Source organism: Pleurodeles waltl, chromosome 5 (assembly GCF_031143425.1).
Source record: "Pleurodeles waltl isolate 20211129_DDA chromosome 5, aPleWal1.hap1.20221129, whole genome shotgun sequence".
NCBI lineage: Eukaryota > Metazoa > Chordata > Amphibia > Caudata > Salamandridae > Pleurodeles > Pleurodeles waltl.
Genome location: NC_090444.1, coordinates 1,376,530,876 through 1,376,558,463, shown reverse-complemented (window position 1 = coordinate 1,376,558,463; position 27,588 = coordinate 1,376,530,876). Strand labels below are relative to the sequence as shown.

Below are 27,588 nucleotides of genomic sequence, written 5' to 3'. Positions count from 1 at the left end.
GGTTAGAGGGGGTTGTGGGGGAGGGAGTGGGTTTAGGAGCTGGAGGAGTTGGGGGGTGAAAGATGGGTATGGGTGGGGTAAGACAGGGCAAGTGCAGAAGGCAGATTTGTTTGATTGTGCAAAACATAATAGCTATTCATTTACATTTAGAGGTAAGAAGGGATCTGAGCAGAGCTGAAAAGTATCAAGGACGCAAACCCAAGGTATGCAGGGCATTAAAAGGGCTGATAAGGAATTACCCCCTAATCGATGTCTGGGAGAAGATTAAAGCCCCAGATCCAGGCTATACATACGACTCTTCTCCCAATAGCAAACTGGTTTGTCTGGACTATTTTTTTACTGCAGCAGCCTTAGCCACGGAGGCGGCGATAGAACTTGTCCCTAGAATTGTATCCAATCATAACCCCCTAATATTGACTGCACCAATAACTTCAAGCCTTCTTATGTAGATCACATGTGTAGGTGGTTATTGCAATTCCTGGAGATAAACCGGGGCACTGCTTTACCAGGAACAGTATGGGATGCCTTAAAAGTGGGAATCAGAGAAGAGACATTGAACTTCAGCCTGTGCCTGTAGAAATTGAGTTAGCTAGAAACGCGTAGGCTACATCAACAGCTTAGGTTAGCCGAGGGTAAGTTGATGCTCTGTTTAAGAAAAGAAGAGTCTGCTACGATCCAGGCCAAAATATCAGCTTTGAAGGCCAAGACTATTCAGCAGTTTAGCAATGAGGCAGCCTCTAAATATCAGAGGTTTAAAGCAGAACACTATGAATACAGTGAGTCTATTGGAAGGATCTTGGCTAGTAGGGTGAGACAAAAAGCCTTGGAGGAGGTTATTGTGGCCATTAAAGATGCCCAGTGCTGTCTTAGGGAAAAAACAGAAGAGATCTTAGACGTGTTTAGGTATTTTCATGAAGAGCTATATTCTGGCACTCAAGAACAGGCAGTTGGTGCTCATGAAAATGTCATGGGATTCCAGGAGGGGTTAGAGACAGATAGGCTTAGTCAAAGAGAGAAGGATTTGTTAGAGACCCCGATTTCTCTTGAGGAACTGCAAGAAGCCGTGGGGTCCCTGGCCGGTGGCAAAACTTTGATGCTCTGCCACTTGAGTTTTATAAGGTATTTTTCCAAGGGCTAAAAAATGATATGCTATTAACCTGCTGTCAACCACAATTAACCTGGGAAGAGGCTATTATAACAGTCTTTAAGAAGAAGGATAAGCCCTCCTGCTCACCAGGGTCCGATAGACCAATTTATTTGCTGAATTGAGATGGGAAAATCTGTGCTAAGATTCTGGCTAGAAGGATGGCAAGGGTTATCTCTCCACTGGTGTGCAGAAGACAGCATGGGTTTATTCCTGGTAGGAGCACCGTTGATCACATAAGAAGAGTTATCACCATGTTTGATGTGATGGGGGTAGGTCAAACACCGTTGGGTCTGATATTGCTCGATGCTGAGAAAGCATTTGATTGGGTTTCGTGGCTATTCCTCTGGGAGATTTTTAGATGGAAAGGGTTTGGGGAAGGTTTTCTAGCTGCCATTACAGCAATGTATAACTCCCCTAAATCCCTGGTACGGCTAGGGGGTCAGTTTCAGAGCTAATCAATATCTCTAGAGGCACCAGGCAGGGTTGCGCCTGCTCACCCCTGTTATGTGAACTATACATAGACCCCTTTCTTAGTAAATTAGAGGAGTCTATGGAGATTAGCCCGATTGTCCACCAGGGTGAGAGCTATAAGGTTTTGGCCTGTGCGGGTGATGTGGTTGTGACTTCAGATATGCCGGATAATGAAGGAAATCATGAGGTTAGCTGAAACATTTGGGCAATACTCTGGCTATAAACTAAACAAGGATAAGACTCAGGTCATTTGCTCGAGTCAGACCACGATCAAGACAGTCGGCTGGTAGCCAAGGCTCTATATCTGGGGATCAGAGTCTCGGCCTCAATTGACCAGCTGGTGGAATTGAATATGGCCCCCCTGTTGGCCAAAATTAAAAGCGGTTTGATCCGTATGCATTATCTTAATCTTTCTCTTTTAGGTTGCTGTAATGTGTTAAAAATGAATATACTCCCCAAAGTGCTGTACCTTTTTCATTTGACTCCGCTGGAGTTTGCTAGACCATAGTTAGATAAACTAGAGGCAATTAGCAGCAATTTTATGTGGGGTTATACTAAACACAGAAAGGCCTTGAAATATATGGTTCTTCCAAGAGCTCGGAGTAGCTTGGTGGTCCCCTGCTTTACACTATATTATTATGTATGCATCTTACAGCATATGAGAATATTAATTACGGGTGATACAGCGGGGTATGGCTACACAGAAACTCCGTCCATATACAAAATAATATTGGGTTCAGAAGCAAAGGGTTGACTTACAAGATGCATAGATCGCAGGATGGAGTCCTGGGGACGTGGGCTACGCTGTGTACGAATAACGTTTGAAAGAAGTGCACAGAAGCCCAAGGAGCTGCAGAAGACGTAGTGCACAGGGGTGCTGTTGCTGCACGGGGAAGCAAGCTCTTACCCCACCAAATTGGACAGCTGGACCTTTGGACAGTCAGGGTCACTTCAGTTCACCACCAGTGTTCCAGTGCACCAGTGTTCCAGGGATCATGCTCATCGACAGGAAGTACCTGCTGAAGCAGGGAAGTGACTCTGCCACAGGAGATTCCTTTGGTTCTTCTGGTGCAGTATGAAGAAAGGTAGTCCTCAGAGCGTGCACACCTTGGAAACTGTTGCAGTTGCTGTCTGGAGCTGAAGTTACAGGTCACAGGAGTCTTCCTGGATATTTTGTTGCAGTTACAGCAGTTCCTGGAGCAGTCTGTGGTATATCCGACGGTCAAAAGCTGAAGCAGAGGATGCATAGGGGTCCTGGAGGAATCTTACTAACACCCAGAGGAGAGACCCTAAGTAGCCCTGAGAGGGGGATTGGCTACCTACCCAGGTATGCACCTATCAGGAGGGGTCTCTGATGTCACCTGCTGGCACTGGCCACTCAGATGCTCCCAGAGGGTCCCCACACCTTGGAATCCAAGATGGCTAATGGCAGGGACACTCCGGAGGAGCTCTGGCCACCATCCCTGGGGTGGTGATGGACAGGGGAGTGGTTACTCCCCTGTCCTTTGTCCAGTTTCATGCCAGAGCAGGGACTAGGGGTCCGTGAACCAGTGTAGACTTGATTATGCAAGGAGGGCACCGTTTGTGCCCTTCAAAGCATTTCCAGAGGCTCTGGGAGGATACCCCTCTCATGCCTGTAACACCTATTTCCAATGGAGATGGTGTAACACCCCACTCCTAAAATCAATGCATTGTTCTGCCTTCCTGGGATTGAGCTGCTCAATCTCCAGGAAGGCAGAAAATGTGAGGTTGCAGCAGCTGGGGCTGCAGTTGAAACCTCAGAGAGCTGTTTTGGCAGTACTGGGGGTCCATGGTGGAGCCCCCAGGGTGCCTGGAATTTCCCCCCCCTATACTGGATTTGGATTGGGGGTTCAATTACACAATCTTAGACACCTCACATGGCCATATTCGGAGTTACCATTGTGAAGCTACATATATGTATTGACATATCTGTAGTGCACGCTTATAATGGTGTCCCCGAACTCACAAAGTCTGGAGAATTTGCCCTGGGCAATGTGGGGACACCTTTCCTAGTGCAGGGGTGCCCTCACACACAGTAACGTTACACCTAGCCATCAGTAAATGAAGGTTAGATGTATAGGTGACTTATAATTTAACTGGTGCAGTGAAAAATGGCTGTGAACTAGTGTTTGTACTATTTCACTCAGGCTGCAGTGGCAGTCCTGAAGAAGGGTTTGTATGAGCTCTTTATGGGTGGGAAAGTAAATTCTGCAGCTCATACGAATCTCCTGGAACCCCAATGCCCTAGGTACCTAGGTATCATATACTAGGGACTTACAAGGGGAGTCCTGTGTACCAATCAGAATTGGAATCTGGAGTCACTAAACTATAGTGACAACTTTGGTAAACAGAGAGATCATAAGCACTGGACTTCTTTTACCAGAACTCCAGTGACACAGTCAAGCATACTGACAACACATATAGGCCCCAGTGAGACAGTAAAAACACACTGCCAAACAGGCAGAAATTGGGGGTAACATGCCAAGAAAGATGGTACTTCCCTACACACTCATCCCACTCTTGTTATATAGATCAGCCTCTTTGATTACCATCCTGCTGCTTTTAGGGGTTTTAGAGTGATGCCTAGCCACACAAGAGTGTGTTGTTCAGTGAAGATTTTGTTCAAAGGGTAACCACAGCAAAGAAAGAAGTGGGGCTGTGATAGTCACAGAATAATGTGTCAGTTACTGGAACTCCATTGATGGGGTTTTGTCATGTGTTGTAGATTGCCCGTATACCTTTTCCTTAGTTTAAACTGCATGAGTAGCTTGCCATTAGATTACCTTTTATTATTATTGGAATAGTGGCCCAGATTTCTTGGCATCTTATTCATACAATCAGTGAAGAATATTCTCCTGAAGTTAAGTACATGCTAAGTACGAAGGGATCCAGTAATACAGGTTCACACCCTTACACACACAATCTGATACACACTTGCACAAATTCAAAATCACATGCAGTTTAACATACACTCAGTCTAACACATATTCCCTCACACATCATATTCATTTTTGGCCCTTACCAAGCTTTCCCATCATTAGTGCTTGCCTCTCGGGTGTGAAGCAAAGGAGATCTCAGTTTTAGGTGAGTCCCTCTAAGCTCCCAGAATGCCAGATCATGTTTCCCACCATCTCTGGCCTGACAATCACAAGAAGAGAAAGAGAACTGTGTGTTTTCCCATTTCATGTTATGGCTCTGTGGCTGAGAGGCTGGCAGCTCTCATCTTATGAGATAGAAGAATGTACTCTAGAGCGGAAGAGCACTCATGAGAAAGGAAGGAGGTTTAGGGGAGAGTAGGGGGCTGGCAGTCAAGGTATAGTGTTCCAGATGGTATCCACCTGCTACTGTTCTATTCATGCAAAGAACACAACCACTGTTCAGGGATGTGAGATGGAGACTCCTAATGTGACTCAATCTTTTTCAACATTGTCACAGGCTGGGTGGGATCAATGAACTTGCTAATGCCACCTCAGCCTGTGACAATGTGGGAAAAGGTGGAGCAAGAGACATGACTGAGACCACAGATTCACTTGCTGCTTAAGGCTGGGCATTACAGCTCTATTTCAAAGCAGGGCTTAAATGTTTGTCCATTGCTCTTCAAGCACTTTCTATCCTTAAAATGAGATCTAGAACTACCCAAACATTACCTCCACACATAGGCAATAAACCCCTCTGCTCTCGGGCTACAAATTGGGGATGGGGCATACAGCTAAAACACCTCACTGCACCCTTTATTGAACAAGAAGGTTCAGGGAAAAGACAAAAAGTGGCAGTATGCAGCCCAAGCTCCCACACAGATGAACCAGGACTGCTGAGCAGGAAGGGAAATCAATCAATAAAATTAACCAAAACACTATGACTGTGGTCAGTCGAAAGGAAGCAGGCTTTGGGGTTCCCTCTATGGGATTCAGGCACCACTGTGCCACATTTACAGTTTACCAATAAAGTTAATGTAGCCAGAAGGCTGGAAAGACATCCTTCCATTCTAAATTGCATGGCAATATCTAATGTTTCACAACCTGTTAAATGACTATATAACGTATTTTCTGGCAGGTTTAAACTGCTTCTTGAATATTTTAATACCTAGAAAACATTGTGTTCCTATTTTACTTAAAGTGCTCCCTGGGAAATGCAGAAGGTTAGTGAACTGTCACATGATTGTTGCATTGTGCTCTGTGTTCAGGAGTTACTTTTCATATAATTAACAATTACTTGTTGAGATTTATTTTCTTAATTGAGCTCTGATTCTTGAAGTCTGAGAAGCATGCACCCACCATACTGGGTAGTAATTTCTCCATCAGCACATGGGATACATATATGGCAGCAGACTTGTTTTCCCTCCTGAGAAGCTTTCCGATATCCAGGTATACAGCTGTCAGAGCATACAGAGCGAGGAGTCTGGAGAAAAAAAATGGAGAGAAGCAGTGAATGTTAAAGTAAAACTAATTTCATGTCAATAGCGGATAACAATGGATACTTGGATTAGTGTAGATGTTGCTTTTGAGCAGTACTTTAATATTTACTTTTTCCCCAAATAGCTATCAATGCTGAATTTTATCCTGTGGTACTGTGCTCCCAATTTTGGCAAACTGATGAGCAACGAAAAGGATCATACATGTTTATAATAAATAGCGCTCAATGCATCTAGTTCTAAAATTGACAGCTTAAACGCTATACTCTACTTCATAATAGATAGAAAATGGTTCATTGGATCCAGACCTGTATGTTCTCCATATGAGTGGGCATGCCAATTAGCGAATATTAAAGAGAATCTTACAAAGATGACTTGCTATTGTTCTAAAAATATTCTGCTCCTATTAAAGGACATTGTAGCTTCTCCCATGAGACACATAAGTCAATGAGAAGCCACTGCCCAGTACATCACTGAATCCAATAATCTAATGCAAGTGATTTTCAAGCTTAATTTCAGATTCATGTACATACTACATAGTTGTGACCATGTTAGACATGCTGATCAGGGCTGGACCAAACTCTTCACGTAAATTTTGTGACTCTTCGGGATGGTCTGCAGGGAGCTGATTTGACTTTCCAAATCTCTAAGATTAGTCTGTGATCAGAAAAATGCATGAGACAGTCTGAACATTTTAGCAAGGTGCAGGTCAAAATTCGAAAAGGATAAGTGGATGGATCTTCAGTGATTTATTCAACTTTGGCTATCTATTTGAAAAGAAATACTCTCCAATGAAGATTTCAGAAACTAATAGAATCCTTGAATGTAAAGTGCAGAAGTATTTTGTGGCTTAATTGAAGAATCCAGGCATCTCTAAATTCCTGCCACATTAGGAATGTGAGTGTGAGATAATTGCTAATCTAGAGTCAAACAGATATGAGGACCTTCAAGGACTAATAAGAGAAATGTAAACCATGGCATGCCTTATCGGTTTATCACACAAGGGTAGTTTCATTAAATTATTAGATGCATTGTTGGTTTTTTAACCTTTCAGTTTAGAGTATTATTGTGTTCTTGATGTTTAAGGGTACAATCAATGTTTTTGGAGGGTTTGCTGTGATTCTTTATTCAATTTAAAATGCAATGAAAGGAGCCACAGGTACAAATCAGTCGAAGTTGTGTGCCAGTCAACATCTTCTTATTGTTAGCTAAAGTCAGAGATGATGGGTCCTGAAAATTATCATGTATGAAGAAAAGGGGATGCTTGATAAGTTGTGGTAGAATTGCCCAAGGAGCAAAAGGTTAACCCTCAGTTGGCATCAGAAGTCAAGGTGCCCAGAAGCCCAAGAAGTCAAGGTCACCCAGCTGGTCCGCTGACAGATCACCCTGTGAGTTCCCAGATACTTAATGGGTATAATCAAATTTAAACTTCAGAGATTTTCTGCATGCCAAAGAGCAAAAACATTTGCTTTCAGGTAAAATTGAGTGACCCCAAATCTTACAAAGACATAGGGGGTCATTCTGAACCTGGCGGTCATTGACCGCCAGGGCCAACGACCACGGAAGCACCGCCAACAGGCTGGCGGTGCTTCCAGGCCAATTCTGACCGTGGCGGTAAAGCCGCGGTCAGAAAAGGGAAACCAGTGGTTTCCCGCCGGTTTTCCACTGGCCAAATGAATCCTGCAGCGCCGCCATGGGGATTCCGACCCCCTTCCCGCCAGCCTGTTTCTGGCGGTTTTCACCGCCAGAACCAGGCTGGCGGGAACGGGTGTCGTGGGGCCCCTGGGGGCCCCTGCACTGCCCATGCCACTGCCCATGGGCATGGGCAGTGCAGGGGCCCCCTAACAGGGCCCCATAATGATTTTCAGTGTCTGCTTTGCAGACACTGAAAATCGCGACGGGTGCCACTGCACCCGTCGCACCCCAGCAACTCCGCCGGCTCCATTCGGAGCCAGCTTCATCTTTGCTGGGTCTTTCCCGCTGGGCGGGCGGGCGGCTTTTGGCGGTCGCCCGCCCGCCCAGCGGGAAAGTCAGAATGACCGCCACGGTCATTTGACCGCGGTGTGGTCTTTTGGCGGGGGAACTTTGGCGGGCGGCCTCCGCCGCCCGCCGAAGTTGGAATGACCCCCATAGTCTGGTTTAAACCAATTAATTTGTAAACAGTTTTAGAAATCATCATGGAATCTTTTTGGCTTTGCTTTGCTAATTTCTTTAACCTTAGACCCAGAGATTTACTGTTTTTGTGTGCAAAACCTTTTTCACTCATGAGACCTAATTGATTAAAACAGTATGAAAATGTTTTATTAAATGAATAGCTCTTAGTTATTTATAGCATAAATGAATTCTCATTGGGTATGTTTTAATTGTTTTTGAGGACTAGGGAACATTCAATAAACATGACTTAGAACCCACCCCAGAGCCCAGGAAAACAGGAGTAAATCACATTGATTTTCCTGAAACACACAATAAGTTGTGATAGAAGATTATGCAAGAACCAGAAAAGACTGCAAGACACCTACAATGGATTCCTGGACCTGAAGACCAGCAGAAGAAGGGGACCAAATCCAAGAAGCACTGAAGAGCTCAGGGAGAACAGGAGCCCCTGCTAATCCGGATGAAGACAAAGTCAGTTATGCACACAGGAAGACAGATGCGGGTTCCTTGTTGGTGCAAATGATGTCCCACACCAGATGGATGATTGCAGTCTGGTTTGCATCTCTGGCTTCTGCCAACAAGCCTTGACACACACAAAACGTGCGGTTAACAGAAAATGGCGCTGCCCAGGACCAGGAGGGACCTGGTGGCCTCTACCCACAAGGGGGAGGCGGAGAGCCCTGAGATGACCAGGCAGCGTGCACAGGAGTCCCACAGCATGGGAACAAAGAAGGTGCAAATGGAGGCCTATGCAACACAACACAAATGGATCCCATGCCGCCAGAGAACCACTCCGGAAGCTGTGTGCCATAGGATGGAGTGCTGGGGGCCTATCCTGTGCTGTGCATGAATAACTTCTTGGAAAGTTGCACACAAGCCTTGGCAACTGCAAGTCACACGGTGCATGGGGATACTGTCTTGCTTGGGGAGGCAAGCCCTTACCTCCACCAAGGCTGGACAGCTGGACCTTGGGATTGTCTGGGTCACTTTTGTCCACCACCTGTGTTGCTGGATCCATGCTCATCATCTGGAGAGGGGACCCACGCCACCAGTCGTTGCTGCAGAGAGGTACCTGCTGAAGCAGGGAAGTGACTCCGTCACTCCACTGGAGATTCCTTTGGTTCTTCGGGTGCAGGCTGAAGACAGGCAGTCCTTGGAGGATGCATGACCTGAAACAGTTGCAGTAGCTGGCAGGAGCTGAAGATACAATGTTGCAGAAGTCAGCTTCTTTGTTGCAGTTTTGTAGAGTTCCTGGAGCAGTCAGCGATTGATCTGTCAGTAGAAGATGAAGTAAAGGATGTAGAAGATTCATGCTGGAGTCTTGCAATCCAAATCTGAAGAAACGCCCAGAGTAGAGACCCTAAATAGTCCTAAAAGAGGGATTGGTCACCTAACCAGGTAAGCACCTATCAGGAGGGGTCTCTGAAGTCACCTGCTGGCACTGGCCACTCGGATACTCCCAGAGAATCCAAGATGGCAAAACCCAGGGACACTTTGGAGGAGCTCTGGTCGCCACCCCTGGGGTTGTGGTAGACAGGGGAGTGGTCACTCCCCTTTCCTTTGTCCAGTTTCATGCCAGAGCAGGGACTTGGGGTCCCTTAACTGGTGTAGACTGGATTATTCAAGGATGATGAAGAGGAAGTGTTTTCTTCATGCACTTCTACCAGAGGGAAGTATATTTTGAAAGAAGACTTGAAGCCAGTTGTGTCTTATCTTTCTTCCTAACTTCAATTTCTTTGATATGATGATCGGCCCAGTAAGGCTGGGGGGGGGGGTTCAGACAATTCCAGAGGCCTGCAGTCTCTAATGTGCCCGTGATTCCTGCAAGTCAGAATCTGTGGAAGCAGGAATGGAGAGATCCAGAGAGAGTCTCAATACCCAGGTTCATGTGGAGATTCGATTCTTTGTCAAAAGGCGGGACTGAGTTGCCCCAAGTTCTCACTCTTTATCCCCTTCTGGGTAACCTCACTGGGAAGCCATCCTTCTGACTGAGGATGTGACTTTGAATGACACAGTATACAGGAAGCTGGAGGCCCTTCAAGAGGGCCCCCACCAGTCGCAGCCTTTCTTTAAGATTAGACATGTACACTATATGTTCCTCCCAGTTTTTGGTTAAGGACTTTTAGACATTCTCTTTGGCTATCCAAGAGGGAGGGGATTTTTCAAAGTTGTTGGGTTTTATGGAGATTCACCCAAAATTCCTTTCAGACATGGCTTTTGATAATCTCAGTGCATCAGCTATGGTTTTTGTTAGTTGTGTAGCTGCAATAAAACATCTGCTCATGTGAGGTGGGAAGGTGGAAGCAGGAAAGAAGAATTGGTTGTTGAAGATGTCTATTTCAGGCAGCAAGCTTCAGGGAAGAATTGGAAGACCTTTAAGACCCAAAACATGTCCAACCTTTACGTCAAACATAGGTCTTGGGAAACTGGCAGAGGGAAGTCTGATCACTTCACTAGAAGGAAGACTAATTTCCAGCAGAGCTGTTTTCATTTTCAGCTGTAGCTACCTCAGGCTTTTGGGTCCTTTTGCCCCTCCATCCACCCTGTGGGGGCTGTCATCTCTTATATTTCAGGTAGTGGGTAAGATTTGTGACAAGTTGTATCTCCAAGCAATGTTCTGGATGTCTCTTCGGATTTTTAGAAACCTTGGTTTCTTCAGACACACTGGCTCAGGGAGGCATTCTGGAGAAAGACTTTGGAGAAGATCATTGTTTTGATGCTGCAGAAGTGAGCTGTAGTGAAAGTTCCCTCTTAGGAAATAGGTTTCAGCATTTATTCTTGAGTATTACTTATGAAGAAGGTCACAGGTGAGTTTTGAATCATTATAGACCTTCATTTTTTTAACATGTTTTTTCAGACAGTGCATTTCAACGTAAATACTCTGCAACAGGTAATACCCCTTGCCTTGCCAGAGGACTTTTTGTCTAAGATCAATCTTCAAGATGCCTATCACCATGTGCTAGTATCTCTGGTCTCAATGAGGTCCTCAGGTTTTCACTCAGCGTTCAGCACTGGTGGTTTTGAGTGCTCCCCTTTAGACCCAAGTCTTCTCCTCTTTGCAAAAGTCCTTCACTTTTAAAAGGTCTTTGCAAAAGTTCTTATACCAGTTATGCATATCTTGCACTCACAGGTCAATCTTTTTTCACCCTTATTTGGACAATCTGTTACTATAAGCACCCACCCTAAGGATTTACTGATCAGCTGAGTCTTGTCAATCTGACAGGATTTCTGTGAATTTTCGCCCTGTGAATAAAGGGCAAAAGCTGTCTTCCTCAACGTTAGCTAGGTGAGTGAATACTGTTATCTTTTTGCTTACCTACTACAGGGTATGGAGGTGACAGGTGGGGTCAAGGCTCACTCTACTAGAGGAATGACAGCTTCTTAGGCTGAGTAGTCCAGTGTCACTTAAAGACATAAGTAGCACCGCAACATGTTCTTCTCCCTTCACCTTTAATTGTCATTCGAGTTTGAATGTTGAACAGGGGTAGAGTTGCATTTAGGCTCTCATATCTTGAAAGCTTCCATGAATTCTGAGAGTGTTTTTTTCTGCTATCCTCTTTTTGTTTTTGGTTTCTCTTTTGCCCGTGAGGGTTGGAAGCAAATAGTGGTTATACATTTGCATTAATCACTAGATGATTGTGAATAACAATACAATTGCTTCCTTTTATATGTTTGGTGTTCTGGTGTTTTTTCTTTTGGCTGATAGAAGGTTTTCACCTTGGCTTACGTCCATTGGTAAGGATGTGTTGGATAGTGAGTTATTGGCAAGAGCGGGTAGGTACCTACACTTAGCAATAATCCACAATTCCCCACTAAGCCCAGTCCAGGTCTCAATAAATGAATCCTTGGCCGAACTTTAGTAGCTTGACCCACTAGCAGTTAGGCTTAACTTAACAGACAGGTGTGTAAAGAATTTAATATCAACAAAACAGTAAATAAGTCAAACACAACACAATAAAAATCCAACACCAATTTCTAAAAATAGGAAATAGTTTTATCTTTAAAATAACACCAAAACGACAAAAATCCATTGTAGGTCACCAAAGACATGAATATTTAAACATTAAAAGTAAAACAAGCACTCAGAAATAAATATTCCTCCAAGGGTGAAAAAAAGGTTGCACTGTCCAGGGTTCAGGCCATCCATGATGTAACACTGTTGCACTTACTTTCAGAAGTGTTTTGTGATTCAGGAAAGTGGTCCACAGCGGCCGACAAAGGTTCAGAGGCTCTGGTTTACCGCTGGGGTTCTTGGACTACAACTCCCACAATGCACCTCTTCAACTTTTGGAGCTTTTTACAACAGTTGCTCCGGTCCTTTTGGGTCCTTGAAGTGCCCACATACTTGATTCAAGGTTCCAGAAGCTCTGAGTTGCTGCTTGGAAGTTGGGACTACAGTTCCCTGAATGCACCTGGTCAGAATCCTCAAATGGCCACTGGACGCTGGTCAGCTGGGCTCTTCTTGCAGGACATGATGCAGGGGACTCTGGGCAGCTCCTTTGTACCTATAGAGTACAGGAAGTTCACTCCTGGAGTTGCAGAAGCAAGGCAAAGTCCTCTCAGTGATGAAGCCCAACGGTGCAATTGGTGCAGTCCTTGTGAGTGCAGTGTCCAGGTGAAGGCCAGGGGTCCAGCAGGGCAGTCCTTCTCCAGGAACATATTCCAACAGGGATCTGAGGTGTGGTTGCAGCTCTGCTATATTTATCCTTGCTCCTGGGGTGGAAAGCAGGTGGACCAGCTATCCAGTCACAGGCAGGCCATCGCTCTCTTGGATGACCACTTCTAGGGAGCAACATTCTTTAAAAATCCAAAATGGCAGAATCTGAATATTGGAGGTTAGGACTGGTTGAGTCCACCTACTGATGTGGCTAAAATTCCTAAACACACCCCTTCCATGCCCTCTCCTAATCTAATCAATGGGGGGCACCCGGTTGTCTGGGTTTGCAGGAAATGGGGAGACCCTGAGGTGCTCCAAATGTCCTTTCCTCCTTTGAAGACCAGTTTGGCTGCTCTCCCCCCATCCTGTTTTGCCATCTGCTGGGGCAGATCTCCTCCCCCAGGCACATCCTTTGTGTTCAGCCAAGGCCACTTTACACCTCCTCAAGGCAGCCTGACTAGGCTGCCAGAGACTGGCCAACCACGGAAGGGCACTACAGAGCTGAAGTTGACAACTTTTCAGGAAGAGTTTAAAACCCATTATCTCAACTAGTTATATTAAATCCAAAAATTGTAAGTTGTGGGATTTATTATAACAATTATTGTGATACCAAACTCGAGTAACTGACACTTAAGGGGACTTTGTTAATTCAAATAAAGTCTCCTTATTTTTTTAGCCTATGGAGGCCATTCACTACAGTGAGGGAAAACTGAATCTGGCTGTTTTACCTCACCAGGGCTTATAAAACTATTGTATAAGGTTCCTGCTTATATTTATATGGCACCCAAACCTAGGGGCACGTAGCGCAACCTTAGGGGTGACATATGTAAAAATAAGGTAGTTTAAGACTTTGGAAGTATGTTTAATTACAAAGTCGAATTTGCATTTAACTTTAATTTAAAAACAGCCAGCAAGGCAGGCCTGCCTTTAAAATGAGCCTGGGCACCTCAGCAGTGCACCTATGGGTGTTCTACCTATGCTGGGGTCCCTAAACCTCCATGCCCTACCACATACTGGGGACTTATAGGTAGGTTGACATAGCCAATTATAAGTAGCCTAATTTGCATGCTTATTTTATACAGAGCACGGGCCCTGGGACTGGTTAGCAGTACCCAGGGCACCATCAGAGTCAGGAAACCACCAGCAAAAAGTGAAAAATGGGGCAAAAAGTTTGGGGGCCTCTGCAATCAGCCCTGTTTTCTCACACACATGCTCTTTCCATATTTCTTTAGTTTCTGTGTTGTGGAACATACATATTGTTTATTGCAGATACAAGTGACAATATAAACGCAATTATATGTGTTATAATTGATAGATGAAAAGAGTGAGAGTATCTTTTCTCCAGTTAAGTCTGAGAAGGTGTTCACATTATCCATAACATATATACAACATACACATTTAGAGCATCAATAACATCCCTTCGGTTTGCCAGGAAGGCAACTAGACCCACCAGATATATATCAATCAGATTGAGTTTAAGCTTTTTGCCAGTAAACAAACTAAACCTACCAGTCATCTGTTGATCAGATTGATATTTTACTGTGTCACTTGGACTCGGTATATTTTTGAGAGTTGGAGCTTTTTTGTAAGAAATAATAGATTTATCAGTGATGAAATTAGAAACATACACGTCCAATGAAATAACCTTTTAGTGTTTTAATAAACTTCTATATAGTAATTTGTTGCAAGTGCTGAATGTGGTGATGAAACAAACATCATTATGCATCTTATTTACTTTAAGCAAGCTACTTTGTTTATTAATAAGGCATTCCTATTAATTTTCTTAGCTTGCTCTTTGGCCTGATTCACTATCTTAGCATGGTAGCCTCTATGTAAAAATCTACTAGTTATTTCAACTTCCTGAATGCCATAATCAGACTGCAAACTGCAGTTTCTCTTTGCTCTTAACAAATCACCACATGGAATATGATTAATCTGTTTCCTTTAATGACCTGAGTTTGCATGTAATATAGAGTTCGTAGAGGTTGGTTTCCTAAACAGCCTTGACACTAACTGGCCATCTTGGATATATATGGTTCAAGATCCAAATAATAAATGTTTTTTTTGCTAAAATCCAAACTCAAACTAATATTAATCCTGTTGTTATAAAGATATCGGGGAAAATCTTTCAATTTTGTGACTGTAATATTCTAGATCATAAAAATGCCATCGATGTAATGACCCAATACACCACCTTATCTGAGTTCTCCCAAGGTCCGCCCAGACAATCCTACTTTCATACAAACCCATAAAAAGGTTTTCATAGGAGGGAGAAAACCTGGAATTCATAGCTGTGCTTTTCAATTTCTGATACAATTGATCCTGATAGTAGAAAAAGTCTTCCGTCTCTCTCTTTCTCGGCTTACTTTTTCCTGCTTTTTCTGTCTTTATGTTTTACTTTTTTCTTTCTTTTCTTCTTCTTTTTTCTTATCTTGAAATCCATTTCACCTAAATGATAACTCCCAAACTTGGGTCTAGCACATTAAGGTGTCTTTTGGCTTAATGTAGGCAAGGTATTGAGTAGAATATTATTTTGAATGTATGTCTTTCTAGCAGACTGTGCCATTTAGACTATTTGTAATGAAATTCTGAACCTGCCTGCCAACATTTTCTTATGTCTTGTCAATTATATTGCAACTTTATTGTATGTACTAATATATATGTATTTATGACCTAACAGCCCCGAGGAAGCACTGTTGCAAAACAAGTTTTGGCTGTTTGAAGATGACAGTTCGGTACTCACTTGATCTTTTTATGATCCTGGTTAAAGACATTTTCTGTGATCAAGATTAAAAAGGTATTTGTCTTCATTAATAGCCTTCTGGAGTTGACTTGTCTTTATTAGACAAACTGAATGATTCTCAGATCACATTGAGTTCTGTATCCATATGTTTACACAAATCTGGTTGGAGGACCAGAGAGCTGGGACTTGGGCATAGTATATATTTATGTGTATATATATATATATATATATATATATATATATATATATGTATTGTAAGGTCAACTTTTCCATAGTAAATTTATTTTTTGTTTTGCTTATAAATGTGGCACTGTTTGACAAATTTCTGCAATCCTTTACAAAATATTGCTCTTCGTTGCCTAGTTTCCACATGGAAAGTTTTTAGGTGATCCGTCAAGCAGGAGGCGAGAAAAAAGGGGTGTGGCAAAATGTGTTTTCTCCTTTTATTTTCTCATAGGAACCTTAGATATAGCTACAGCCTAATCCACTGAATTGATTTACACCAAATTTGGCAGAAAGCTAGGTCTAGGTCCAAAAAGAATGGATTGGTGTAAATCTGTTCAGTAGTTTATGAGCAATTACTGCTCAAAATCTTTATATATCTAGGGATGTGGAGGCTCCCCACATTCCAACAGATCTCAAACCTATATCTGATTGGCTGCCACTGCTTCAACCAGGAAGTAGTGGCAGCCATATTAGGACTTGGAACTCAGTCCTGAGTCCTAGAAAATGATGAAAAAAGATATCAGTGATGTCACTGACCATGTCATGAGTGATGTAATATGTGAGATCATAAGCAGTACATAGCAAGGACGTGTTATGGTAAGGTCAGGTAACTATAACTGCTGAATTTCTATGGTGGTGTGTGTGTGTAAAATCTGAGCCTAACTATAAAAAAAAATATTTTTTATTTCCTAACTATAATGTCCCTATACGCTTTGTTTTTTCCAGTGAATGTTTCTAAATTCTATATCCACACTATAACATCTTGGTAACCATTTTGTCCAGTGACTATTATTATTTGTTAACTATAAATTGTACTACAATTTTATCTATAACTTCAATGTTACAATTATTCATACAATTATTCTCTTTATGCATTTTAAAAGTAAAAATTAACAAATCAAGGTAAAGTAACTTATGTAGGTTTTCTATAAATTCAATACATTAAGTTTTTGGCTTTTCTAAATGTATTTTAAAGATCTGTGGATTTTCTGTGAAATTGCGAAGGGAACCCATACAAGTACTTCATGGTTACTAGTTCCTGTAAAAAAATTGCGGTGAATCAGTGGATTTGAAAAAGCCTTAAACATATATATAGATATCATATACAGGCCACATTAATCTTAAGATTTACAACAGGGAAAGTATATACATACATTAATATTTACAAGCCTATCAGTATTTCACAATATACTTATTTATTTTACAATTTTGCTGCAATCCACGGATCTGCTGCAATGCCACAGTGGATCTGCTGCGATTCCAGGAACACACCCAAAACTCCACTTCTTCCCACATATGCACATTGCAAACCACAGCCTAAATCAGTTATTTGGGTATCACATCTCTCTGGTCACAGACAGAAAACCACTGCTCCACCAATTTTTTGCGTTTCCTTCATAGAATCTGGTGCATCAGTACTGATGCGCCAGATTTCTTCCACCCTCTCCATCGCCACCTAACAACACCATGGGTGCGCCGTATTTACACTATGGTGCACCATGGTGCAAGTTAGGCTAATAGAGTCAGAACTGTTGACACTCTGTGGTGCTTTGCTCCACTAGCATTAAAAATGTTGACACTAGTGGAGCAAAGTGCAAGGAGGCCCATTGATTTCAATAGGTGAGTCCTTCTAATGTCTGCATTAAAAATTACACCAAAAATGGCTTAATGAAATATTGCAGATTTTATTGCACCATTTGTTCAGGCCTCCTAATGCCGGAATGACCCCTTGCATACATTAGTCCTGGTGCAGGCATAATGTGGCACAAGGGTAACAAAGTGGCACAATGTATGCATTGCGCCACTTTGTAAATATGGCGCTGTGATGTTTGCCTCGTTGAGCCCCATTACTGTAAAAAAGAAAATGACCCTAATGTGGCACAAGGTGGCGCTAGGGCCTTGTAAATCTGACCTAGAGTTTTAACGTCAAGCTGTCTTCTTCTGTAGATAGAAGAGAAGGATAGAGCATCATGAAGAACAAGGCTTGCTACATCCAAAGAAGGCCTCCAACATTTGGAAATATTTCTCCATCCTTTCAGGAAAAAAGAAAGTTGTTAAAATTGTCCAGAGCAATATATACAGCAAAAAATCATTGAGAGGTATGGGGAAGAAATATTCACATGGCACATCCTTCATGTGGAAGCATCTCAAAACCAGACACAATAAAGACATGTGAGAGGATGATCAGAGAGAGAAAAGGTGGAGCAACATCATCAGGAGCTGGAATATCTGTGGGACTCTCACCAGCCAACCCGATGGGTACCATCCTCGCTGTTTCACCAAAACCGCAAGCATTGTAACTCGTGGCACATGCCATATGCCAAATGAATAAAAAATGTCTTCTGTTGCTCAATTTATGGATGCTGTCAACAAGCATCACAAGCATAATTGTTACATTTTTTCACCTTGTCATTCCACCTTCTATTCCTCCTAAAGACTAAAGCCAGTTCCTTCTTCCAAGTAGCCTTCCCTTACACCTTTTACTGTTTGTTATTTTTATTCTATAACAAAAAAGTCAACAAAAAATATAAAACTTTTTTTTAAATATCTACCCCCAAAACAACTTAATCTGGTCAAAGAAAGAACTAACTAAATGGTTTATGTTTTTGTACAACTGTGTGTTTAAGTGTTTGTGAGTTTTTCTATTCGTATATGTATTGCACCCCGCACAAGTGAACTCATAGTAGCACATCTGACTACTTTCATATTCACCAAGGGGAATAAACCTATAAAGTATTAAAGAAGACACTAGCAAATGTTTTTCGATATTATCCAGAATACTAAAATGCAAGTGGATCTATGGCTACCTCTGTGGGGGTGTGAGTGGCTGTATTGGTGTATTTGTCACGATTCACCCTGGGCTTACCGTCTGTACTGGAGAGAGATGGTGAGCGGCACCGGTTCCTGCAAGTCCTGCTCTGACCGAGGTAGGGGCGATCCCTTCCGGTAGCCACGGTGCTGTTGACAATAGTATGCCACCACAGTCCGTGCCCTCCAGAAGGAGTCCCAGAGGAAAAACCCCAAGGGGAAAAAACCTCCAACAGGAACTCCCTGGAACAGAAGGAGGACACAAGGATTTAGAACTCAGGATCCTGGAAATCTGGAAGGCTGAAGACAGAACAAGAACGACTGGCGTCCAAGCGAAGACCAGCCGGAGCGTGACCACCATAGCAGAAGTGTTGCAACGCAATGATTCCCCTTATATACCCCTAGACAGGAAGTGATAAACAGGAAGAAGTAACACCACCATCTTGGATTGGGAAGGAGCTATGGCAAGAGATAGGCAATATACCCTTGTACAAAGGGAACAGATGCATGCAGGGAAGAAGGGAAGTGCACGGCATGCTGGGAAGGAGAAGGCATGGCTCAAAAACCATGCAGGAGGAAGAGGAAGGCCCTGAAGGCGTGTGTCGGTAAGTGATGCTGAGGGGGGCGCAGACACCCCACAACAATATCCGCGTTGCGCGCCGTGCGCGGCGAGGACCGAGACCCAATTCTGGGCCTCTGGCCTCGCCGCATCCAAACAACAGCGTGCGGCCGGAGAAAAGGGCCTCCGCGGGCTCCGCGACCTCTGACACGGGCCGCGGCTTCCCCCGCGGCCCAGCTGGGAGACGCCGCGGCTTCCCCTGAGGCCCGGCCGGGAGAGGCCACGGCGGCCCGCGGCGTAACAGTATTAGTGCTTGTGTAAGTGGCTCTCTGGGTGTATAGGTAGCTTTGGGATTTTTGAGTGGGTGTGTAGGTGGCTGTGTGGGTGTGTGATTGAGTGTATGAGTATCTGTATGGGTGTATAAGTCTGTGTGAGTAGGTGTGTGGATGTGTAAATGGGTGAGCGAGTGACTGTAGGGGAGTGTGTGTGAGTGTGGCTATGTCACCAGCTGTGTGAGTGACTTTATGAGTGTGTTAGTGGGGATGTAAATGGCTGTGGGTCTATGTGGGTCTGTGAATGGGTGTGAGAGTGGCTATTTGGGTGTGAGTGGGTGTTTGAGTGACTGTGTGAGTGTGTCAGTAGCTATGTGAGTGACTGTATGGGTTTTTTAGTAGGGATGTAAATGGCTGTGTGGGTGTGTAAGAGTCTATGGGTTTGTGAGTGGGTGTCAGAGTGACTATAAGGATGCGTGAGTGGGTGTCTGTGTGGGTGTGTGAGTTGGTGTGTAAGTACCTGTATGGGTATGTTTGTGGCTGCGTAAGTGAGTGTGTGGGTATGTGAGAAGCTGTGTGAGTGTCTGTATGAGTGTGCAAGTGGGTCTCTGAATGACTGTGGGTATGTGAGAAGTGAATGTCTATATCAGTGTGTGAGTGGGTGTCACCCTTCTTGGAACTTTGGTTCAAAAACCAAAATTTGGTACCTTCCAATGCAATCTTTGCCTGAATTTAAGGTTCCTTTCTTTACATTTTGTCCATCCACTTCTACTTTTTAGATAGACTGTATTATGACCAGACCTAATAGTAACTCATTCATGAAAAATAATAGAGATGGCACTGTATGTTTTACCAGAAAGAGATATGCTTCCTGCATTAAAGTAAGCAATCTTAATATCTAATTTAGTGCCATCTGCTCTGTATCATTATAGTATTAAAATTACATACTTCCCAGTTCTTGCTACATGAAAACTCTACAGAACATCTGTTTGATAGTTTGGACATACATTTTTTTTTTTAGCTTTTCTCATCCATCCCGTCAAACTTTTGGAATCTGGTTATGTTAAATAAAACTCTCTAATTCTGTGTGTAGTTGATGTGTATGAACAACGTTCACATTTATGGTGCCACGAGTATCTAAGTCCAAATAACTCATTAACAGGTATCGCCTCTTCTTTTAAAACAGCAAACATTACCATTAAAAACTCCTGTGCATCCTCTTGAGTATTTTCAGTAACCTGTACAGGACCACTGAGTATATCACAGTATCTCGAATTACTGATGCAGAATATGATTAGTTCTCTCACTACGCAGATGGCTCAACAAAACACACACTGTAGAACACAATAGCTTTTGTTGTTTCTATTGAATTACATCTACAACACAAGGTAATGCAAATATGTTTATCACAACATTAGTATAGCAGTTCTTTCCAGAAGGGTTTGACAATTGGTAATCAACAATATCTACCTCATTTTAATGTTTTTGTCTTGTAACAATTTCCTTTTTCATTTCCTTCCTTGCATCACTACACTGCTTTGAAACTTTCTGCTTTGGACAGACGGAACATTTTACATAAACTGGATATTGTCCTAAATGAGGAGCATACAGACATCTTAAATGGTTGTAATCTTTAACACAACTTGAGTCTGTGTTTACTCAGCTCTCATCAAATGCAAGTAGTTCCAAACCAGAAAATGTCCTAACTCGAGACGAAGCTACATATGAAACACCTTCCTTAAACACTGCACTACCAATATTAATACATGCTGTATCTAAACTTAAACCTTGTGATTTATGAATAGTAATGCCATTTGTTAGAGAACCTGTAAATTGTTTCTGTTGTACATATATATATCTTTCACAAACAAAACACGTGCAGTAGGATGTCTAATTTGCTTTGCATTTTGAAACAGATCAAAGTTAATTATAAGGTATTCCACCTCATTAAGATTAAGACAATTATTAAAATCAACACCTTTACCCATAGCAACAATAACCAAACATTATTTGATATTTAAATTTTGACACAAGAATCATCCTATAGTTTTTTCATAGACTTAAACATTTCTCCAATCCTGTAGATCATGAAATAGATTGTTCTAGTGAATCCAGTTCTGCCTGCAACTTTTCTTTTAGAAATACAGCCTCACTCTGGTGTTTCATTTTATCTATTGTCTTCAGTTGCAAAAGTTCTTCTTTCTCCAATCTCAGCAATTCATTGTTGGAAATGCACACTCTTCCAATGTAGACATTAAGTGCACAATGGGCCAGATTCACAAAGGTAAACTCATGCTTTTGGTCTAAGTTTAGACAAAAAGTGTACGTTTATGACTTTTAGGTATTCACAAAGGTAGGTTACGAGTAGTATCATTATGTCTGCACTCAGGGTGGGTCATCCGCACTCGGGGTGATCATCTGTACTCGGGCTAGATCATCCGCACCCGGCCAGATCATCCAAACTTGGGCTGGATGAGGCAAAAATTTATGATGACACACCTGTGTAAGTGCCTACCATCTCTAACCTAGCTCTAGATGAAACCCCTCATCTCACAACCAATCCCAGCCTTGCTGCACACATAAAAGCAAAGTTGACACAAACATACGTAGACCTTGCAACATGTTGCTGAATGTGTGTGTCGGTTTGTCCCTTGCTATGCAACACGATTATTTGAGGAGAAGGAGGAGGAGAGTAGAGAGGATCTTCAAACAAAGGATAAACCTCTTTGGGATTTCCAGCCAAGATGTCATGGCCAGACGTTTTCCCCCTGATATCATCTCGGAGATGGTTTATGAGTGGGAGCAGGATCTTGACTCTGTGACCTGCCGCTCTCACGCCATCTTAGCCTATGTCAAGATCCTGGTGCCTCACCATTTCTTTGCTATGGGGTCATTCCAAAGGGTCACAAGTGACCATGTGGGTATCTTCCAGGCAACCCAGTTCTGATGCCTGCATCAGGTACTTATCTGCATCAATGGGAGAGCTCATCGCCACATACGAATACCCCATACACTGGCAAGAAGGCAAAGGGCAGCTAGGGATTTTTACCTCACTTCCTGCTTCCCACTTGTTCTGTGTGCAATTGATTGCACTCATGTGGCTCTTCAGCCACCTCGCCACAATGCACACATCTTCTACAACAGACACCACTGGCACTCCATCAACATGCAAGGTGTCTGTAATGCTAGTGGTAGCTTAATTGATGTGTATGCAGTGTTCCCAGGCAATACTCATGACAGCTGTGTATTTCGTAGGTCACCTCTTGCCCGGCAGATGGCAGCGGGAGAACTTGGCAACATGTGGCTACTGGGTAAGTACCAAGCACCACATAAGTATAAGATGTATAATTGTGCCTGTGTATGTGCACAAACATTTGACAAAGCTGATCCTCATATCATATTCATGCCCAGTCACAGTGTGTACCACTTCATACAGCATTTACTATACAGATGCATGAGGGACATTTTCAATTATTACTCAATTTCCTTCCTTGGGGATGCTGCATATGCACTCTCCCCTCATATCCTCACACCATACAGATGTGCAACCACTGTACCTCTTCCAAGGAACAATAGGCCATACAGTTGTACACAAGCCACCATTGAACACAGTTTTGGACTCCTGAAGTCAAGATTCAGATGTCTTGACCGTACGGGGGGGGGGGGGGTGATGCTGTACTCCTCTTAAGTTGTGTGCAAGAGTTTAGTAGCCTGTTTTGTTTTGCAAAAGATAGCATTAAATCATGGCTTACACATGCCTCTGGACCCTGAACTAGGTCTGAGTCCAGGCAACCAGGCCATTGACCAAACAGAGGGCAGTGTATGCAGGTGCATGACCAGCTCGTTGACACATTTGTTTCACCTGAGCAACATGTTGTGCCATGGTTTTCATGTGGATTGCAGTCTGTTGTCAATAATGTTTTCTCAACTATTAACACTCTGTCTGCATGTGCCATCCTGAGACTACTTTGCAAACCATACATTATGTCTGTATACAACACCTGTCCCCAAGAGTCAAAAGATTGTCGGTGCATGTTGTCATGTGCATATGTCATGGACTAGTGTGTCAAACATCTCTTAAGGCTTAATTGGCTCTGGGGATCAAAACTCAGCATGTGTGAGGCCTCCCTGGACAGTGTCACAAGAGGCCTCTGAGTGAGGGGCCACTTCCACTAGTGCGTAGGTCCTGGGTATGTCGAGAGTGGGCAGGGGAGTTATTGGGCCTTATGTCACGGGCAATGGATAGGGGGGCAGGTCGAACCACAGTGTTTTGGCTCAAAACTGGCATGGCAAAATGTGCCACCAGTCTCAAATCAGCAATCCTGCATGATCCACACACTTGCATTTACTGTTTCTGTGTTGGGGCTGGTGTGACAAGCTTGCCAGTGTTGCAATGGCTTCCCAGTCTTATTTTGTACTGCTGGCTCTTGGTGTACTTGGTACTATGTGTCCAGGGATTGAGATCACTACCTGTGCCTGGATCGGTGATGCAGCACAGTTTTCCTAGATATGAGTAAGATATGTTGACCACGTGTACCATAATGCAATGTAAAGGACAAAATTGTGCTGGGAAGTCCTGTTGTGTAGAGTGTAACCACAAACCATTCCATTCCTCCCACAGAATTCCTGCCCTTCCTACACATTTGTGTATTACAAGTTTTCTTTTCTTTTTTTGATTTTCGTTCTGATTTCAGATGCCATGCTCCGCAAGTGGATCCTACACTCCCCATGCGGCGCACACCCTCTGGGTGCGGATGATTCAGAACCCAATGATAATCAACAGGAAATGACACAGAGGAAATGTAAGTCAATGACAGAAAGATGCAGGCAGCCATTTTTGTCATTCTGAGTCATCCTCTGCTACAGACAGGATCCTCTGCTTCCAGCTGCTCTGTCCACCGTAACTGCCCCCAACATGGCTGAGGGAGTTGAGGAGAGGGCGCCCCCCCCTTCAGTGAAAGGGCATTGAACATATTAGCTGGCAGGGTGCTGGATAACTGCCCTCAGCTTTATGGGGGCCCAAGGAGTAGCTGAGCAATGCAGCACATGCCAGGATCTAGGAGCAGAGATTGCATAGCACTGCAATGCATTGGTTGTATACCAGCAGCAGGCCAGGTCATGCTGCAAGCGCTGGGAGGACTTGAAACGTTGGACCTGACTGAGGGCCCTAGAACTGTTAGGACAGTCCTCCCAGCCCCACATCCACTGGCCCTGCTTCAGGCCATTGTACAGGGGGGTCCTGAGGAAAGCCTGGACGACCCTCCATGCTCAGCTGGAGGGTTTGGAGCAGCAGAGATCTGGTAAGTGCATTGCCTGCATACTGTGTCTGGTAGCGTGGTGTGAGTGGTCACAGAGCTGTACCAACATGCATCACGTCACCTTGTACAGAATCTGGGAAATTGCTGCAGCAGTCATAAGGCCAATGCCCCATGGGATCACATTGCATTCTGGGACTTGTCGTGTGCTGCACACTAAAGGGGAAATAGCTATTACTCATGCATTTATGTGAAGACATGCAATGCCTACACCATGACTGGTGAAGCAAGTGTCTCATCACTGCTGGGTGCAATGTCAAAAAGATGGTCCAGACACTGTCCAGTATGAGGTCAAGGGGTTACTTTTCTTGTGTTCGATGCTGTGGCATGCATGCTCCTTGTGTGCCTCTCATGTCTCTTTTTACAAAATCACAGCAATTGCAGCAGAAGCCATGAGGCAAATGCCCCATGGGATCATATTTGGAGCACTGACCAAAGTGGATTCTGGGACTTGTAGTGTGCTGGACACTACAAGGGAAATAACCATCACTCATGCATTTATGTGAAGAAATGCAATGCCTACACTATAACTGGTGAAGCAAGGGCCTTTTCACTATTGGGTGTAATGTCAAAAGGATGGTCCAGACACTGTCAGCGTGAAGTCAAGTGGTTACATTTCTTGTGTCAAATGCTGTGACATGCATGTCTCTGTTGTGTGTAACATCAGTGTAAAGTACATGTATCTTGAAGTAATGGATGACTTTGAAATACTTTCTCACACAAAATGGTTCCACGATTTCCAAGGTTGAACTAATGCACATGTCTTGACAACAGTGGCTCGTATGTCTCATGTAACAGCTAGATAGCTGAGCCAACTTTGCACATGTGCCAACTGGTGTACAGTTCCATCAGTCAGTCTTTGTTAGACCTGACAGCCTTTGGGTGGTCATCCCCCAACTTTTTGCCTGCCTCCCTCCACTTTTCTGACACTGTTTTTGCTGGTTTTAGGACTCTGCGCACTTTTACCACTGCTAACCAGTGTTAAAGTGCATATGCTGTCTCCCTTAAAAATTGTAACATTGGTTCATTCCCAATTTGCCTATTTGATTTAATTGCAAGTCCCTAGTAAAGTGCACTACATGTGCCCTGGGCATGTTAACTGAATACTACTAGTGGGTCTGCAGCACTGGTTGTGCCACCCACATAAGTAGCCCCTTGACCACGTCTCAGGCCTGCCATTGCAAGGCCTGTGTGTGCAGTTTCACTGCCACTTTGACTTGGAATTTAAAAGTACTTGCTAAGCCTTAAACTCTCCTTTTTCTACATATAAGTCACCCCTAAGGTAAGCCCTAGTTAACCCCTAGGGCAGGATGCTATGTAGGTGAAAAGCTGGGCATGTACATGTGTGTTTTATATATCCTGGTAGTGGAAAACCCCTAAATTCATTTTCCACTACTCAGAGGCCTGCTCCTTTCAAACGATATCATTAGGACTACTCTCATATACTGTTTGAGTGGTAGATTCTGATCAGAAAGCGGTAACCAGGTCACATTTAGTATGTCTAGAAGGGTAATAAAATATCCTGCTTATTGGTGAGGTTGGATTTTTATTACTATTTTTGAAATGCCACTTTTAGAAAGTGAGCATTTCTCTGCACTTAAATCTATCTATGACTTATAGCCTGTCTCCTATCAATGTGTGGGGTGGACTGGTTGACAGCTTCCTTGTGCATTTCACCCAGACAACCACAAACACAGGACACTCAGTCACACCTGCACTCATCTGCATACTGAATGAGTCTTCCTGGGCTGGAAGGGTGGAGGGCCTGACACTTACATTTCAACGGCTAATGGCCTGCCCTCACACAATGGACTGCCAAACCCCCTACAGGGACCCTAGCAGACAGACCTGTACTGAAAGGGAATCTTGTGCACTTCAAAACCACTCTTTGAAGTCTCCCCAATTCAAAGGCATTTTGGGGTTTATAAACTGGGTCCCTGACCCCACCATCTCAGACACTTCTGGACCTGAACCTGCAACCTGTCAAGAGGAACTGCCTGGCTGCCCAAGGGACTCATCTGGACTTCTTTGCTGAGAAGGACTGCTGCCCTGCTGTTGCTCTGCTGCCCTGCTGACCTCTGGCTTTGCTGAGAAGTCTCTGCAAGGGCTTGGATTGAACTTGCCTCCTGTTTTCTGAAGACTCAAGGCCAAAAAGACTTCAGGGGTCAGCGACCGCCAGGGCTAAAATGACGGAAGCACCGCCAACAGGCTGGCGGTGCTTCCTGGGCCATTCTGACCGCAGCGGTAAAGCCGCGGTCAGAAAAGGGCAACCGGCGGTTTCCCGCTGGTTTACCCCTGGCCCAGGGAATCCTCCATGGCAGCGCCGCCACGGGGATTTCCGACCCCCTTACCGCCATCCTGTTCCTGGCGGTTTTTACTGCCAGGAACAGGATGGCGGTAAAGGGTGTCGTGGCATGGGCAGTGCAGGGGCCCCCTAACAGGGCCCCATAAAGATTTTCAGTGTCTGCTTTGCAGACACTGAAAATAGCGACGGGTGCCACTGCACCCGTCGCACCCCTTCGACTCCGCCGGCTCCATTCGGAGCCGGCTTCATCGTAGAAGGGGGTTTCCCGCTGAGCCGGCGGGCGGCCTTCTGGCGGTCGCCCGCCGGCCCAGCGGAAAAGCCAGAATGGCCACGCGGTCTTTTGACCGTGGTGCGGTCATTCGGCGGTTCGCCGCCCGCCAATGTAGGAATGACCCACTTCATCTCTTCAGGAAATTCCTTGAGTGCCACAAATTGACGCACAGCCTGCCAGAAACAATACTCAGCCTGCCATGCAACCGAGAAATCGTCGCACAAGTCAA

The 27,588-nt window shown here is 44.0% G+C and overlaps 1 protein-coding gene across 1 annotated transcript in view; it reads right to left on the bottom strand.

The window, feature by feature from the left end:
* Positions 1-27,588, bottom strand: part of LOC138297121 (vomeronasal type-2 receptor 26-like) — a 135,046-nt gene that overhangs the window by 8,469 nt on the left and 98,989 nt on the right. Inside the window, exon 3 of the mRNA XM_069236620.1 lies at positions 5,914-6,037. Within this exon, the coding sequence (XP_069092721.1) occupies positions 5,914-6,037 (124 nt within the window). The remainder of the gene's footprint in view (positions 1-5,913; positions 6,038-27,588) is intronic.